Source organism: Sylvia atricapilla, chromosome 3, assembly GCF_009819655.1.
Source record: "Sylvia atricapilla isolate bSylAtr1 chromosome 3, bSylAtr1.pri, whole genome shotgun sequence".
NCBI classification, from domain to species: Eukaryota; Metazoa; Chordata; class Aves; order Passeriformes; family Sylviidae; genus Sylvia; species Sylvia atricapilla.
In genome coordinates, this window is record NC_089142.1 from 48,077,913 (window position 1) to 48,095,430 (window position 17,518).

The 17,518-nt window shown below is 38.2% G+C and overlaps 1 protein-coding gene across 1 annotated transcript in view; it reads right to left on the reverse strand.

Annotated features, from left to right (window-relative positions):
- Positions 1–2,365: 2,365 nt before the first annotated feature.
- FRK (fyn related Src family tyrosine kinase) overlaps positions 2,366–17,518 on the reverse strand; it is a 48,295-nt gene continuing 33,142 nt past the window's right edge. The window contains exons 5-8 of the mRNA XM_066315281.1: positions 12,629–12,787; positions 7,433–7,618; positions 5,127–5,288; positions 2,366–3,208 (exon numbers count right to left, since the gene is read on the reverse strand). Of these exons, the coding sequence (XP_066171378.1) occupies positions 3,021–3,208; positions 5,127–5,288; positions 7,433–7,618; positions 12,629–12,787 (695 nt within the window). The 3' untranslated portion in view covers positions 2,366–3,020. The remainder of the gene's footprint in view (positions 3,209–5,126; positions 5,289–7,432; positions 7,619–12,628; positions 12,788–17,518) is intronic.

Genomic DNA, 17,518 nt, shown 5'->3' on the forward strand with positions numbered 1-17,518 from the left:
TTCACCTAAAGTACATTTTGGGGAGGCCAGACATGCACAGCCTGCCTCAAAGATGAACACAAAATTAATTTATTTGTTGCAGTGCCTATAATGAGGCACACGAAAACGAACCTACCTGTGGCATTTCAGACAGCACTGCAGGTCTCCCACCCTGGGCCAGCACATAGGAGAGGCAGCTGGCAGACCCAAACTCCATTAAGCAGCTGTGGCTGTGCAAGCATGCAAAGAAAAATCCAAGATAGAGAGGCAGGATGCAACAACAGGGAAAGCAGCAGCCCAGTGTGCCAGGCTGCATCACCTAGGGGCCATCACATGCAGGTGCTTGCTCCTCACACAGCTCAGCAGGGTGCAGCTCACTTGCATCTTCTGCTCCTTTCAGTCTAAGGTGGCTCCTGAGGCCACACTTGGTAAAGGGAGCTTGAAACAGCTGACTGCAGCTTGCACATGTGGATTATTACACACCCTCCTCAGCAACGGGTCTCATCTCTGCCAGATTCCTTCACAGCAGCAAACACAGAGAACCCTGCAAGGGGTGCTTCAGAGGAGAAATAAAGTTTTGGGGCACTGATTCATGATCTCAAAGAGCTTCTACCTCCTTTGACTATAGAAAAAATTAAGGAGACAAAAAAGTCAATTTAGCTGGACAAATAGGCTTCCTACTCCATAAATGTTGGGTTAAGAATATATTCATTGTGCAGGTGGGATTTCTTCAGAATTACTGATGTCACTTAAGTGGAGTTCTGCAATATCCTGTTGACTTCTACCCAAGGGCAGAGGCCAGCACAGAGCACCATAGACCAGTTGGTGTAAGTTGGAATTCTGAAAACTTTCCTACTTTCCTGCTGTCAATACTGATTTTTGTTTGTTTGTTTGTTTTTTCCTGGCAGCTCTCCTGTGAAATGCACACATCTGTACTGGTATTTTATCAGCAGTTTTGTATGGTTTTTTCCATTGGGCAAACTCAACTTTTATTTGCAACGTTCTTAATGCCAGAAGTCTGAAAAATCATGTTAGAAATACTGCTTGAACAGGAAGATCACAAGTTTGACACAGAGATCTTTCCACATAACAGCATTCCTATTATTATTACATAAACCCACTCTGTGCGATTTGTTAACCTCATACTGTAACAGTGGTAAACACAGTTCCTAGCTAGATGAGAGATGCATGGATTGATGGAAAATTGGTAATCATAAATAACATCTTGTTGAGGCCATGAGCCAGAAGCTAGCACAAGTCTCAAAACAACCATGGACAGAGAACAGCAGGAGACTTTGCCTGGGAATCTCCCAGGTCCTTCCATGCCAATCCTTATCAGATGGGTTTGGCAAAGCCATTTAACCTCTTCTTCTTTCAGAGTGGATGATTACTTTCCAAAATCACATGGATGCTGTGACAGCTAATTAATTATAGCTGTATTATGCTTTACAAATTTAATTAGTATGAAAGAGGGTTAGTAGAGAGAAACACTGCACAGAAAATTAGGTTGAACATAGACACAGTGCTGGAAAGCCACCGTAGTGAGTTAGAGGAGAAAAATGATAAATAAGGAAAGGGCTTTTGAATAATGAGTACTTAAGAGGTGTGTATGAAAGAAACGAGCAGTGTGTTGCCTTCCAAAGGCAGAGGAGGGGGAAAGGAAATTAAAAATTAGAAGCAAGGCAAGCAAACAAGATGAATAGATTTGAAATATAAAAAGAAGATAATCATATGGAAAAGATGTAATAAAAGCCACCCAGATCCAGTAATGGATCTTTCTGATATTAGAGGAAAATGGTAGCACACTTGTATTGACCTCACACTAGGTTAACACAATACAGCTCTTAATTCTTAAATTATGTTGTTAAATAATTAACTGATTAATCATAAGTAAATTAAAACTTGATTCTGTAAGTCTCACAACTGAGCATATAAAACTGTCTCAGTGATGTCAGATTTTATCAGTATCAATACTGTAGTTAGGGAAAGAGCAAAAAAAATTTAACATCTATAGCTATATAGACTGCTAGAGGAAGTGCCTAGCTCCATTTCTCCATGGAACAAAATAAAATGGATCATCTATTACTTAAATTTCCTGTATTAAAATTGAATCTAAAGAAGGTAGAAGGACTGCTAGTTACTCTGCAGAATACCTAGACCTGCCCTGTTCATGATTTGAGGAAGCAGGATTGAAAAGGCCGTCACTCTAAAACACTGAGACAGTCTTGAGTTCATGTTAAAATATCTTTTCCTCCTTATCCCTACAATTAAGAATCATGAAATAAATCCTCACAGTTCAATGGACAATAACCTAATGGATATTAACTCACAGATATTTAACAATCTTAAGAAAAAACAGCTTCAAGAACCTAATAATAATTTTGTTTATTCTTGTAAAAGAAGTACAGTAGACAAAATATAAAAAGATCATCCTGTGCATCCACAAAATAAAATAATTCCTTCCCTCCCATGAATATCTGTTTATTTTCAGATACAGCAAAAGCACATGTACTTCAATTCCAAGCAAGGCAATTAATTTGGATTCTGCCAAATCAGAACCATCACAGTCACAGAATTGCTTTTATTATTTTTTACAATGAAAGGACTCTGGGAGCACAGATCCTGCTGTGTAGAGCCATCACATTCTTTCATGAGAACAAACTGATAGGAATGAAAAAATCTAACAGTAAATAATTATTCAATAAAGAGATTACAAAAAGCTACAATAGTTACTTAGCTAGACTCATTTCATTTGTTTGTTCTTGCAACATGTAATTTTAAAATAAATAGAAGACTCTTTATTTTTTAGAAACACCCACTCTCTAGCTTCCTGATGCTTTGTCTTACAAAACATTTGCCAGCAGCAAAAATTTTAAGAGTCTTTGAAGATCAGGGAGGGGGTTAAATGTACCAGGATTCTTCAGCACCCCTAAATATCCCTCAAACCTGGGGTTAGGCTGACTCCAGAGCCTTCATTAGTCATATTGGCTAGGACTTGTCCTTCAGGAGCATCCTGAGGGTTCATGTCCCTTGGCCTGGGCCTAGGCAAAGGAATAACCTCGGAAATAGTCCTCTAGCTTCTCATTGAGGGCCTCAAAGGTGGGCCGCTCGTCAGCCTCCGCGTTCCAGCACTGCAGCATCATCTCGTAGAGTGGTGCTGGGCACTCCTTCGGCTGAGGAAGTCTGTACCCATTGTCCAGCAGCTGGATCACCTGGTGTCCCAGCATACCTGCAAGCCAAAATGAGCTCATCAATCTATTCAGGATCTGTTATGGATATCACGTGTTCCTCTCTTCAGCACAGAAAGCACATCACCATGGAATGATTTGGGTTGGAAAGAACATTAAAGATCACTGAGTTTAAAAAAAAGACATTAAAGATCACTGAGTTCAAAACCCCTGCCACGAGCAGGGACAGCTTCCACTAGACTAGGTTTCCCAAAGCCCCTTCCAGCCTGGCCTAGAACAATTCCAGGGACAAAGCCTCATCCCTTGCTGTTTACCAGCACGTAAAAACCACCTCCAACATTTCCCAACCACCTCACCCTGACTGTGCCAGCTGCAAGGCATCGCAAATAGGTTTGTCTAGGTGTGAGGCTTTTCCTCCACCATTAGGGTTTGTCAAATATTTTTCTGACCTCTAATTAGCCTAAATAGTTCCTAAACGCTTCTAGTCTCGGTGACTACAAAATCTCCTAAAAAAACCTGACCAGCTGCTGAATTTTCCTCACATTTAGAAATCTTTTCCTAAAGTCAGCCCTAGGTCTCCTCGAGGGCAGCTGGACAATGGTACCCTCCCTACTCCATCACCACCAGCCATGGAAAAGAAACCATTCCCCTATCTTTGCTACACCTTTATATACAAAGACTATTGTCCTGTTCCCTTCCAATTTTTTAGTCTTTAAATAAAATCTTGAATTGTGTTAACTTCTTTTCCCTAGATCTCTGAATAGTGTTTCCTCTGCACATTATCCACTGCCACTACAAATCAACATAACCTCTTCTAACTGATTACTGAGGACAAACTTCTGAAAGTAATACCAAGTAAGGAAATAGCCATGGCAAAAAAAAAATTTTTTTGCTTTCAAGATACAGATAAAAATTATGCCTTTGCAAAGGGGTAGTACTGAATGAATTTTCAGATAATATTCAGAGCCACAATGTTACATATTTTTTATATTAAAATTATTTATTTATGTGTGTATGTGTTTCTATATGCACACACTTATAGTTTATATAAGACTTCAGGATATTTCACTTTACTTTTATTTCTTCAGAGCAATTTCACAGGAGGTGAGGGTGGGAATCAAAAAGCAAAATCAATTTTTCCTTTTACAGAAAATACCAGTTTGGGACCCTGTGAAATGTAGTTTATAGGAAACACACCACCCCTCAGGCCTGTACAGACACAACATAACTTTTTTTCCCTTTAGTCTTTCCCTAGTGTTCTACTCACCAGCACAAAATGAGTTACAGTCAATCATCCCACTGATATCTGGTGTTATTGGAGCCACAGTTCCTTGAGCATTTCTCACAATACTAGAAATAGTGGCTGCTTTCAGACTACTATATCTACTTTTGAGGTTCATGACATTTTCTTTTTTAATTATTTAATTCTTCTGATCCTTTCCTTTATGAAGTCTTTTCACTGCAAAAATCAAATAGGACGAGGGAGGGGGGTAAAAACACCCCGATTTATTTTTCAGACACCTTCTTCCTGAAGTGCTTTTGAAGCATTTCACACATAATCTATTCTTCCATAAAATACACTTTAAAAAAAAAAAAAAAAAAAAAAAAAAGGGTTTGGGGAGTAAAAAACTCATCCTTTATTTCTTCCCTTTTTTCACATTCGAAGAATTGCCATATTTGTTCTGATGATGGAGGAAATTAGCCAGCAGCTTAGGCACCTGTGCAGTGCAGGCTGACTCCAGCAAGGGGAGCTAACCACAGCCTTTGCAAATCTGCCAGGGAGCCTGGAGAAGCCAGAAGGTCTAACCCTCTAAATAGACCTCATCTGAACAATTTTCTTTCTCACTTCAAGGTCTTAATCCTTTAACATGCCTGTAGTACAGGCATTCAACTTCTTTTTTTATGTCACTCTGAAATCAAGAAAAAACTAGACGTCATTCTTTAGGTAAAAGTGCTTACCTTGATAAGGCATCTCCCCATAGGTGATTATTTCAAACAGAAGTATCCCAAATGACCAGACATCTGATTTAATGCTGAATCTGTTGTAGTGGATTGCCTCCGGGGCTGTCCATTTCACTGGGAGTTTGGTTTCAGTCCTAGGTTCATAGACTTTATCATTTTCTACCTATCATGGGTAAAACAAAGCAAGCCTGGTTGCACATCTGCTTCAGCAAAGCACTTAAGCATCTGACTAAGATCAGCATGTGCTTAATCTTACCATCTTTTAACTAAACTCTTGTCTTTCATGTAAGTACCCATTTTCTGAAGTCTATCATTGGATTCAGCTTTGCAGTTGAAAAATGTGGAGGCTTCATCAAAGGCCTTTCTAAAGCATTCAAGCAAGCACACAGCATTGGAGTGACTCCTGATTAATTATGACTTGCTACTGTGAATTCTGGACCTGGCATGCAAGATTTCAAAAGTCTGTCAGGAGTGGCAATGTAAGCATCCTGCTGACACTAGAGACCAAATGTCTCCACGTCTGGTCTACAGTAAAGAGAGAAGGCAAGAGCAAGAGCTAATGAATTTCGGAACCTTTCTTCTGTGATTTATTGTGGTGCTGAAGGACCATTGACTTTGATAACAGTCACTTAAGCAGGCTTTCTTCTTGGGGAAGAAAGAATAAACTCTGACAGACTCAAATTCACGTATTAATTCCCAGTGAGCTAATTAATGTAAAGTGTAGGTGAAAGATGCAAAAAAAAATTATTGAGTCGCAAATTTGTAGAATCATGTCCTTAAAGGTTTATCTCACAGACATCTAAATTTTGTGAACATTTCTTCTCTCTTTAATTCCTACATGCAATTTAGTGTACACAAGTTGCACCTAAGTCTTGGTCAAGTTTTTCACATGCAAATCCAGACACACATGTACCAGATTTTGCTTTTGATTGTTTAAATACGGAATGTATGTTTCCCAGCTGCAATGCTCAATAGTTTTGAAAACCCTGGTTGCTATTGGTTTGTATCTCTATACTTACACAGTTGGCATCTTGACCATAACACTCATCTTCAGAAATAAGAAATTATTTCATTACACTACATAACACTTTTAAAAATACAGATTTCATTTCTCACACTTAATCCTTTCTATGTGACCATGTTAGTGTTCTGGCTTAGGAGACAAAATATTCGTAAGAAAGTCTGCCCAAATTACTCTGTGGCTGAGTAAAGTTCAGTTTTAAGAAGAAATGTCAACAGCTGTAAATTATAACTCTCTCTAGTGAGAACAGAAGAGAAATATCCATTATGAGCATTGTTAATTTAAAAAGATACATTTTTTTTGTGTTAAAGAAATTGTAATATGAACTTATGCATATTTAGAAGAATCAAAATGAAATTAAAAGAATTTCTAAAGTCCCTTGATGTTTTTGCTAAGCCATTGTTCTATACTTCAGTATGTAATAAATCTAATTCTGTTCTGAACTTCAATTTCTGCTGTTTGAATGGAAAAACCATACGAGAAGCAGTAGATTTTTTCTTTGTTTTTCCTTCTCAGTGCAAGAACATAAATAAATAATAGTACCCAAACAAACACGGACTCAGAAATTATGAATTTCATATTGAAAGCCATAAAATATGGCAAAATAAATCTTTCCAACACTGACTAAATCATTTTCAGAGGTAAGAAATTTCATTTCTAAACCACAGCCCTTTCGTAGGGAAACTTTGGTCACTGATACTTGGCATTCTCTGCCTTCAAGGATTAGAGAAAAAAGCCAAAATGGTGCAGTGCAAAGAATTTGCAACTGCATCAGATTCAAAGCTCTGAGAGCTCACTTTATGAACTTTGCTGTTAGCTGTGCAGAGGAACAAGGTCCTTTTATGATTACTACCTGTGATCACAAGCATCATGGAGGGATTATGGAGAAGTGAACAAGGAGAGAATATACGCCAACACATATTTATGTGCCCTCCCTCAGAGCACCAGGTGTATTATCTTTCCATCATTCCTCTCCATGTTGCAGACACTGTAGATAAAGCTTGTCCAGCAAAGGGTATTGTTTCCCAGGATCCTTCCTGGGTGGCTGGATGAGAAGCAGACACCAGGATTCTTCAGACTAAGGCACAGACCACACAAAGGCACAGGACAACTTCTAACCTTGCATGGGATAATGCAGGTAGAAGATACAAGTGAACATATTATAGGTCCTTTTCTCCCTGGGCTTGCCTTTGTCTGAATCCATCAATTCAGGGCCACATTTCATTCCTCTTCCACCTTGTTCTCCAGAGATAGAAGCAAGGAAAATTAACGCTCTCACAACCTACCTTAAAAACTCTTGCAAGTCCAAAGTCTGCCACTTTGTAAACATTATGCTCACCAACAAGAACATTCCTGGCTGCCAGATCCCGATGGATATAGTTCTGAGATTCAAGGTATGCCATCCCAGAAGCCACCTGAGCAGCCATGTCTACTTGATGTGTCAGGGAGATTTGAGAGCCTCCATCTTCTATTTAAAAAGGAGATGACAGAAACAACATAAGAACAAGAACAAGATGCTGATTTCAGACATGAATTACTGAAAAACTGACTGGTTCAAAAAGCTGACATAAATAAACCAAACCATGCAATACAATAAAGTAACAGCCCAGCCAAATGATAGGGAATAATGAATGACATCACTTATTTCCCAATAACCTATTTCTCAATAACAATGCTTGTCCCATCTTCTCTAAAAGAGTAGATACTAAATTCAGGAGTTAATGTAGGCCAGGAAGGAGCTGCTGACACAGTCCAAAGAGAAAATCTTTTATCTACTGATAGTATACCATAGTATGCACCTTTCTGATAGGTTCATAAAACTGTTCCAAACTGTAAGAGTTAATATCAGTACCCACTGGTGGTAGTCAGAGCTGACTAAAGATGGAAAAGCACAGAATTATCCTTGTTCCCTGTTCTCTGGTGATTCTGACTAGGAAAAATACCATCTGCTGTCAAGTATAACTCATTTTCACTTTCCAGTCCACTTGACTGCTTCACACTGCTATCACTACTCAAGAGTAGGAATCCTTGAGATGCTTTCAAGCTGCCTGCTTCTCCAGTAGAACCTTTTGAAGCAATGCACATGTCATTCCCACAACACTACGACAAGCAAATTCCAGAAATTGAGATTTGGCAAAGATGATTGTTCAAACAATGCAATAGAAGAACTTGGAGCTGAGGAACTTGCCTCCACAAATTAAGGAAATGCCATGAAAAACAGCAGCCAAAAATTTTAGGACAGTTTATAAAAAAAATAATTATTGGCATATAACACATTAGAGTACAAATTCAGGGCCCTTGTGGCATTTTGGGGAGAGCTAACTCAATGCAAAGAATTTAAACCAGGAAACAATCAATGGTAAACCAAATCATTGTTACATTCAAGGACCACTGTCGCCCAATCCCAAATGCTGCAGCACTGAAGCACGGCTTTCTGCCTCTGTAGCCTCTAATACTCAAAACCATTTCAATTTTCTGTATCAGAACCTTAATGTCAAAAAGCTGAACCCTTGCTGCTAGGCTTATTGGCAATTCTTTGTCATCCAGTTGGTGACTTTTACCTACTGCACATGTGACCAGCTGGAATACACCTGTGTTAGAGAAATAAAACTTTTCTAACTGGCAGTTTTCTTTCATTTATTTTTAATTGATTTGCATTGATAGTGTGTCTCGACATTGTTTTAAATAGCCTTCTCCAGCTCTGGCATTTTATTTGATGTAACCTTGTGATCCCACCTTATGAAGAGGGTAAAATGCCATTGTTTATTAATCTATTCTGCAATCTCCAGGCCTTGAATTTCCTGCTCGTGTGGATGCTCTGACATAATTAGGAAAATAAATTTAAGAATAAATTAATAAATTAAATTTGTCCTGTATGTGTCTTACTCTTCATCCTTTTGGAGGATAAACTCATTGTCATAATAAACCAGGACCAAGATTATTTACTTCTATTGTTGACTCAGAATGTCTTTTCCTCTCCTACACATGTGTTTCATATTGCCTGGACTTTTCAAAAAGAGTGAGGGACAAAAATTGTGCTGTGTGAAAATCCACTCAATCCACAGAATAATATAACACTCTGAATATTTTCAGTTCTGATAACTGGTAGGCATCAAGATTTATTATTCATCTTGTTAGACAAAGGTATAAATCCACAAATGATGCTCATATTTTATTTAATCAGAAAATAACTAAATGGTTTGGTTTTTTTATTTAAACTAAATAAGCACCTTGCATTAGTACTTGGGTTTTGGAAGTTAGCCTGTGTCAGTCAGCTTCAAATATTCCCTTTCACATGACTTAATCTGCATGTGCTGGGAATACTTGCTGGTGAGAGCAGAGAAGGATACCAACAAAGCTGAGCACAGGTTTGTCATTGCTCTGCTGATGCTCCAGGACAGCCTGACTTGAGCTTGCTCCAAGAGGCAAAACAAAGCAATGCAACAGGAAAAAAGGGTAACTCATCAGCATCATGTTTAATGAGCTGCTTCGGTACGGAATAGGAGCTAGAACTGCTAAACCTTCCCTGTTTTATTCCCTGAAAGACACTCAGGTGCACTATACTAAAGGACCACCTCTAGAGAGATCTGCCTCTAGCCCTTAGGCAGCTGAAAGACCATTTCTTTCATTAGGGCCTGTTTGGACTACCGGACAGAGCTGATCTACTGCCTTTAGCCTGTGGGCTGAGGGAGGGGAAGAGGCCATTGTTGCCCTGGCTGCTGCAGTATTTCTTGGATCTCTCTCTGTAAGCTGGTTCTGCATTGCAGCTGTTGTGGAGCTAAAGAAGGAAAAGTTTTTATGAGGAGCCTCAGCTGACCAGGAGCTACGACTTGTGCACAAAGACAGAGGATGAAATCACAGGTCTCTTTGGGATCTGAAGTGTAAATCATGTATGTCTGTATCATAAAGATTTCTTACTACACCTCTGGAACTCCAGGCTGGGCCAGAGAGAGCACAGAAATTCAAGCACAACTTCACTGTATAAGGTATCCCAGGACCTCAGCACCCTCATAGTGAAGATTTTTAAATTACCTAATGTAGACCTACCATCTTTCAGTTTAAAGTGATTCCCCCTTGTTCTATCACTAGTTGACCTTGTAAAAAGTTCCTCTCCAGCTCTCTTGTAGGCTCCCTTTAGGTACTGGAAGACTGCTCTAAGTAGATAGATAGATAGATAGATATAGATATGTTTATATAACTTCCACATTCAAAATCAGGCACTACTGCTGAATTTATAAAATTTTCCCATGGATTATTCTTAACTGATAAAGAAAATGTAGCACCTCCATGTCCCTTTTTACCAATATTTTTTGACAAAACCCTTGACCTCATATGAAAAATTTATTAGAGAAAATATTAAAGAAATCTTTGGGTCTCCACCCTGTTCTAAGCAATCTAGCACAATCACTCATATAGAAAAGACAGGAAAATATTCTCATTGACAGATATCTGACAATAAAAAAGAGAACAATAAATAAGCAGCACTTTTTCCAGTGAGGGCATTGCCTCCACAATAATTCACCAAACTTCAAGACTCCATAACTGCATGAACAAGCCCCAGGTCCATCAGAATTGATAAAAGCACTCATACATTTATGACAATTCCATTCACTTCCAATAACAATGAAAAGTTTTCAGGTGCATTTTTCTCATACTGGTGGCAGCTCAATAACTCTGCATAGCAGTGTTCATCGAGAACTCCCCCAAAGTACATTTACTGTGTGCACAGGGAATTCACATGTCCATCATTATTAAGTAGCTGTCATTATAGAGAAATGTGATAGATAGTAACTGTGAATAAAATATTAGAGACTTTAAAAACTGGAAAAGCATACCATGCAGTTCTAGGAGGGGAATAGGAACAAAGAATATCTCTGGACTTTACTCTGCTCTAGTTTGTCCTATTTTTACCCATAGTGGATACAGAGACAGAAGCCTTTTGGAAATATTTTCCTGTTTCCTGCAGAGGCTGAGTCTCAAGAAAACCTATCAGGAGCTGTGCACTCCAGCTGATATAGTTCACTTCTAGTCACAGAGCTCTATAGAAGCTTCAAATCTTTTTCCTTATTAGTCTCATTGACAGCAATGACTTTTCTCTGACCACAATACCTATCTCTGAATCTCTGCCTCCACCTCTTAGTTCTGTGCACCAGCCATCAAGGAAGGAGAGATACCACTAGGCTGGGTTTCAACTGGACATTTTTATGGAGATCTTGATGGCTGCCTGGACACCAGCTGACTTTCCACAGCCTCTGTTGAAGAGCTACAGGAGTCCTTAGGCAAGGAGCAAAGTGCTGTGCATATGCTGGCAACCGATCCACACACAGGCTGCAGCACAGATTGCTCTGGACATGTTTACTCTATGCACACTAACAGGCCAATTTTCACCTCTGCAATAGCTGTGACTCATCCTGGCATTCTCAGAGCTATTTCTCCAGTGCAATAAATGTTTCCATGCACAGCAATCACTTCCTGATGTGCCAGGCTCTCTCAATCAGATAAGCTGCAATCCGCACACAAAGGCACCAAAGATGAGAATTTAAAGGAAATTTGTGCCTTGCTACCTCTGGCCAGCAAATGCCTACAAAACTGTGGATGATCTGGCCCAAGGTCACGGCAGATCCACTCTGGGCAGTTCCTGGTAGGGCTGTCTCTGTGTCAGAGATTTCTTTAGCTGTAATTGTGTGTGGACAGGCCCTTGTTTAAAAATGGTTCTGCAGAGAAGATTGGGGAAGGCACGTGTCGTGGTAAGTGCTGTCTGTGGTATTACACAGGGCTTTGCTTTATGGGCTGGAAACAGAGAAGAAATTCAGCATGACAGCCATGGCAAACATTTTGTCTTCAAGAAATCATTACAGCTTTAAAGACATTTAGCATCTCACAGACATCTGCTAAACTGAAAATGGGTAACAACACTAGAATCAAGCATTTCCCAATAACAGGAGTGAACTTAAAAGTGCAATCATTATGCTAGTCTGTTCCAGGCTGTACAATTTTATTTTTAATTATTATTTGCCTTCAAAAGAGCACTTTGAAGTGCTGCTGAGATAAAAGCCCTGATGAGATAGGCAAGGGACAAATTTGTAGTGAAAAGCTATCCCTGACTAGTAATAGTTTTCAAAGCTGTTAAGTACATTTTGTGGAAGTGCCTCTATTTCATGTCAAATATGATGACCTATCCTTCTGTATACTTATGGTTTTATTCCTTTGTGTATGTTCCCATCTACTCATAGAACTGGATGAAAAAATATGGGCCATTATAAGGCAAGAATCAGACTGTGAATGGGATTCTTTCCTACTTCTCAAATATTTTGGCATGTCAAACATTCGTAAACATTTCTTTCCACTTTTCACACCCCCACACATGACAAATAATGCAGCTTTTACATTAAACCAGGGTGTTAGAATTCTATCTTTTATGTTAGTGTACTTACTAAACCACAGTACCCTTAAAATGAATTTGGAGTAATTTGCTTACTTTTAAGATATTCTAGAAGACTTCCATGTCTCATCAGCTCGGTAATAATATAAATTGGGTCCTCCAAAGTGCAGACAGCATAAAGCTGTATAAGCTTTGGATGTCTCAAGTTCTTCATTATTTGTGCTTCCCTCAGAAAGTCTCTTGGATCCATTGAACCTGAAACAACAGCATATAACAAAACATAAGCTGAGGTTATTAAAGGGCTTTCTATCAGCCTGGCAGTCTTAAGGGAGTAACTGATATTGTTTTCTGTCTTTGAAAGTACATTAGCATCTCAAATCTTCACAGTTCCCACAGAAAACAGACAGTGCAGCCGAAACAAACAATTAATGAGTGAAACATGCCAGTTGCATAGGGGCAGAGAACATATGTGTCCCAGCCACCAGAAATATAAAGGCTAAAATCAACCACCCCCTGGGCTTCCCTCAAACAGGAAAAAAAAGTGAGGCTAGAATGCTACATTTTAAACAAACAACTGGTTAGCAAAAGGAACAGAAAACGAGGTGAGAGTGTTTAGGTAATGAACATCAAATTTCTGAGAGAAAACTAATGCTGCAATAAAAATTTGTTGCACTATACTTTCAGCTTCACCAATCAAAGCCTGAAAGCACTGAATTCAGTTTAGCATATGCAGAGATGTGTGCATTTTATATAAACAAAAACAAATAGCTATTTATAATGATCATGAAATAGCAACTTTATCAGAAATACCAATGTATGCACAGGTAACATTGATTTTACAATCCCTTAAATACCAAAGTGTCTTAACAGCAAATGATGCCAACTTTTTAAGTGTTATATAAGATCATAACATCTCTAGTTCTATTCATATACATAGTGAACCAATGCAGAAACTGTCAAAAAAGCAATCATAAATGGCACACGAAGCCAAAGTCATGGCAAATATAGGATTAAAGCTCATGTGTCCTGAATAGAGGATTAATTAGGTAAACATGCACAAATAAAGAAGTCAAGCTTTCTAGATGAGTGATCAAGTAGTGATCAGATATTGTCAGATGTCTGAGGAAGTTGGTGAATAATATTTCCTTCAAAATGCTTGTACGAGGAAATGTGAAATTATTCAACTACTCAAAGGTCTCCTTCCTCCAAATCAAAATAATTAAGAAAATATTACTGTTAAGGTTGGGGAGGAAAATATGTAGTTATCCAAGTTATTCTGCTTTATGTTGTGTTTAAAAACAAACTCAACTTATTCAGTAAGCAGGCAAAGTAATTTGAGATGCCAAGGCTGCAAGAGGAAGAGTCTTTATGGGTTTTTTTAATGTTAGGTAACCTATAAAGTTCATTTGGGAGTTTGATTCTGTTCCAAACATGGATCTTTAAATTAAGTGAAATCCTTGGAGGATGTTAAATGGCTCAGCAATAAAATTCCAACAGAAAATCTGTTCTACAAAAAGACTTATGGAAATCAGCCTGTTCACCCAACACATACCTTGAATGCCACCTCCTGAAAAATGCCCCAGCCTATTTCCCAAAACATAGTAATGATGCATGATTTCATATCCTCGCATTAGTACAAGAGGAATGATTCAGAAATGCTCCTGACACAGACTTCAGAAAAAAAGAGCCATTTGACATTGCTGCTTGGGAGACCAAAGATTATATTACAAGGAACAGGTACTCCTCACTTCTGTTTCCTCATACTTCCTTGGCAACCCCATGCTGTCCAATTTGGCAAGACTTTATAGGCTGAGATTAGGAGGACTGGTCAAACTTGATTGACCATTGATTTCCATGCCATCAATAAATGGCAAGCAGCCAATAGTACAACTCCTCAACAGGTAAAAGCTGTACTCATTTTCTTTAGTCACTGTCAGAGGAAAGTGAGGGCCTGCACAGAGTAAATGATCACACCTGGTCTGCATAAAGCAGAGATTATGACAGAGGGAAAACCCAAAATATCTGCAGTGCTTACTCTATGTCCTTTTCTTGTATAGAACAGCACAATCTTTACAGATTTACTTGAAATTTCCACCAATTCTAGATAAAAAAAAAAAAAAAAAAAAAAAAAAAAAAAAAAAAAAAAAAAGTCTAGGGTTGTTTGCATAGAATTTGGACTCACTTTGATATTGATTTAAATTTTTGCCCCATTTGCTTACTCATTTCAACATATATGTATTGTCATAAAAATCAACCTAAAATCTACAGAGAAGCTGCATGGTGTGAAGCATTCTGCTTCCAAAAGCAAATGCATGTGTGACTAATGATTTAGCATTGATGCCAAATTTGACAAGTTGATCCTAAAAAGAATAAACTACTTGCTCACTTAGGGTCTACCAAATCATGGATTCTCTATGGATCATTATACAGGATTTCTTCACACGATAGAATTTGACAGTCTGATTTGTTCCCACCATCAAAGTGTGCCTACAAGGAATTTCTCAGTTTAATCATGCTGTAAACTTCTTCCAACAAACTGAAACCAAGCAACATGTTTTTCACATATGACAACTTTCAATAAATTGATCAAGAAGGAAGTATTCCATTAGCTGAATAGCTGCAAATCCTTTTCTACACTGTAAAAGCAAATAACAGTGACAATAATGATAACAAACCAGAAAAAGATCAATAAGTATTTGCTGCATATTTTGTAGAGCATATGTAACCTTCAATTTTACTTAGTTTACAGCTTTAAATAGTACAAGTAGCAGACAGCCCCCCAACCCCCTACAGCCCTCTAGATCTTACATTGCACTTAATAAGAAGATTGGGTGCCAACTGAAAACAAATTAAGTGTCTTCATGAGTGTTCTGCCTAAGATTAGGTTTCAGCAACTGAATGAGCAAATTAAAATCTGCCTCTAAAAGCAGTCAAACATGTTTGTTACAAATTAGTTGGATAAGGCCTGTCACAGTAGTGGTAAAGAATTTACAGTACATCCCTTTGAGGAAGGACACACATGGACCTTCAAATAACGGAGGGGAAGATTAGCTTCTTGCTAATTTTTGTGTTTTTAATGAAATATACATTTCCACCTGTAAGTGGTAAACACAGGAGGAAGAGCAGGTTACTGTAAGTAGAAACCACTTGGTCACAAAATGATTAGTTAACATAAGCCTTTATTGAAACAAACAGAGGCTTCTTTTGTGCAAGATACCAGTTTGGGAGTAGATTTATCAGGACCTGAAGAAAATACTGTCTTGATAATCTGTTTTTTGAATGAAAAACATTTTTCTAAGTGTCAAAGTCATTCTTAAGAACGGAATGCTGGAATCTCTGTCTTTGAGATGGTCTATGTTGTGTTGCTTTGTCAGGAAGCACCTCTAACTTCAGCCTACTTAAAACAGATATATTAGTTCTGATTAACTTCTCTTTGAAAATATTTTGTTCTAGATCTGAAGAAGCTTCACATTCTAAGATAAACACTGATAATGTGGAAATGAGTTAGAGAGGAAGGTCAGTTATTTGCCAGATTCCACTGGCCTAAATGTAAATGCCCTTCAATGTTTGGTAAACCCATCACAAGACCCTTTGTTTGCAACTTTTCAATAAACCTTCCCAAATTGCTTCAAAGTACCCTTGTACCTTAGGGGAACCTAGTCCTCTAAGCAAAGTTTATAGAAAGCTAATTTAAGTGGAGACTGCATTAAGCATGTAACTATGATCTTCTGAAGAAGTTTATGAGTAATAAAGAAATAACATTTAAAAGCTAAGTATTTGGCAACACAAGAGATTAAAATAGCCTATTCACATTAGCAGATGAATAATATATGTTTCTGGATGTTCTCAAGCTGCTTTGTGACCATACAGAAGTAAACTTACAAGTCAGTGTAAGGCCACATACTGAATTAAATGGAATAAAAAAATCTATTTTTTTTCAGGGAAATTGGGGTACTTCCCTGAGTAGAAAAATTTTATATTGCATATGTATTAAAGAGATGACAAATTAAAGATCTGAAAATGTTATTAAAAATGCCGCTGACACTACCAACCCAGACACTATTTTAGGAAGCCTTTTGAAAAAAAAGAAAATCATGCTTGGACAGTTTCCATGCAGAGAGAAGCTCAGGAGATGCTTTACAACGTGCTAATGACAAATGTATCCGTCAACTTCAACAGGCATAAAGAACTTTATCAGATACAATTAATTGGTGATGATAGATGTCTGCTTCACATGCTGACAGCTGGAGAAGCAAGCTAGCCTAGACAATAGGTTCTAGAAAATCCATCACACTCAACATAGGACAAAGTGCAAATCCCTGTTTCAGTGATTTCTACTTAAATAGAAGAAAACCCAGTGTCTCAGTGAGGAAATAAAAACAGAAATGTGAGATTACATGTTCAGGGTCCTGCATCAAGACAGCACTGTGCAAAGCCAAAACCAGAAATAGCAATTGCTGGTTTTTAGACTGTTTTCTTATTTACTGATCCCTGTGCCTCTTTGAAAACTGTGGGTCAACAGCTCAAAAGTCAGAGATGTTCCTTAAGGCAAAGATGCTCTTAAGTTTTGTTTTTTCATTCACACACTCAGAGCTTTGGTTGTAGCTGGTAAAATGTCATAGATGTCTTCAAAGCAGAAACAAATGAACTAGTGAACAAATAAGAGAATTATCTGAATGAAAGCATGGCATTACTACTACTTTTTGTTTATAATAACACTGATCAACAGATTGTAAAAGGAATAAGGAGAGGTAACGGGCAAGACATTGACAATGATATTTGAGAGCAAAGAGTGGAATGATCTCAGGGAATTTCAGTTGTAATTGTGTTGGAGCAACAAGGGGTGGATTATGTGTAAATTGCTGACTTTGGTTTTGTGATTATGGTGTTTTGCTTGTGGTGTGGAGAATTCTTTTTCTTGAAGCAAGTGAAGTTTATGAATGGGGAATATGCCACCCATACTGGAGCAGTCTGCTCCTGGAGGAC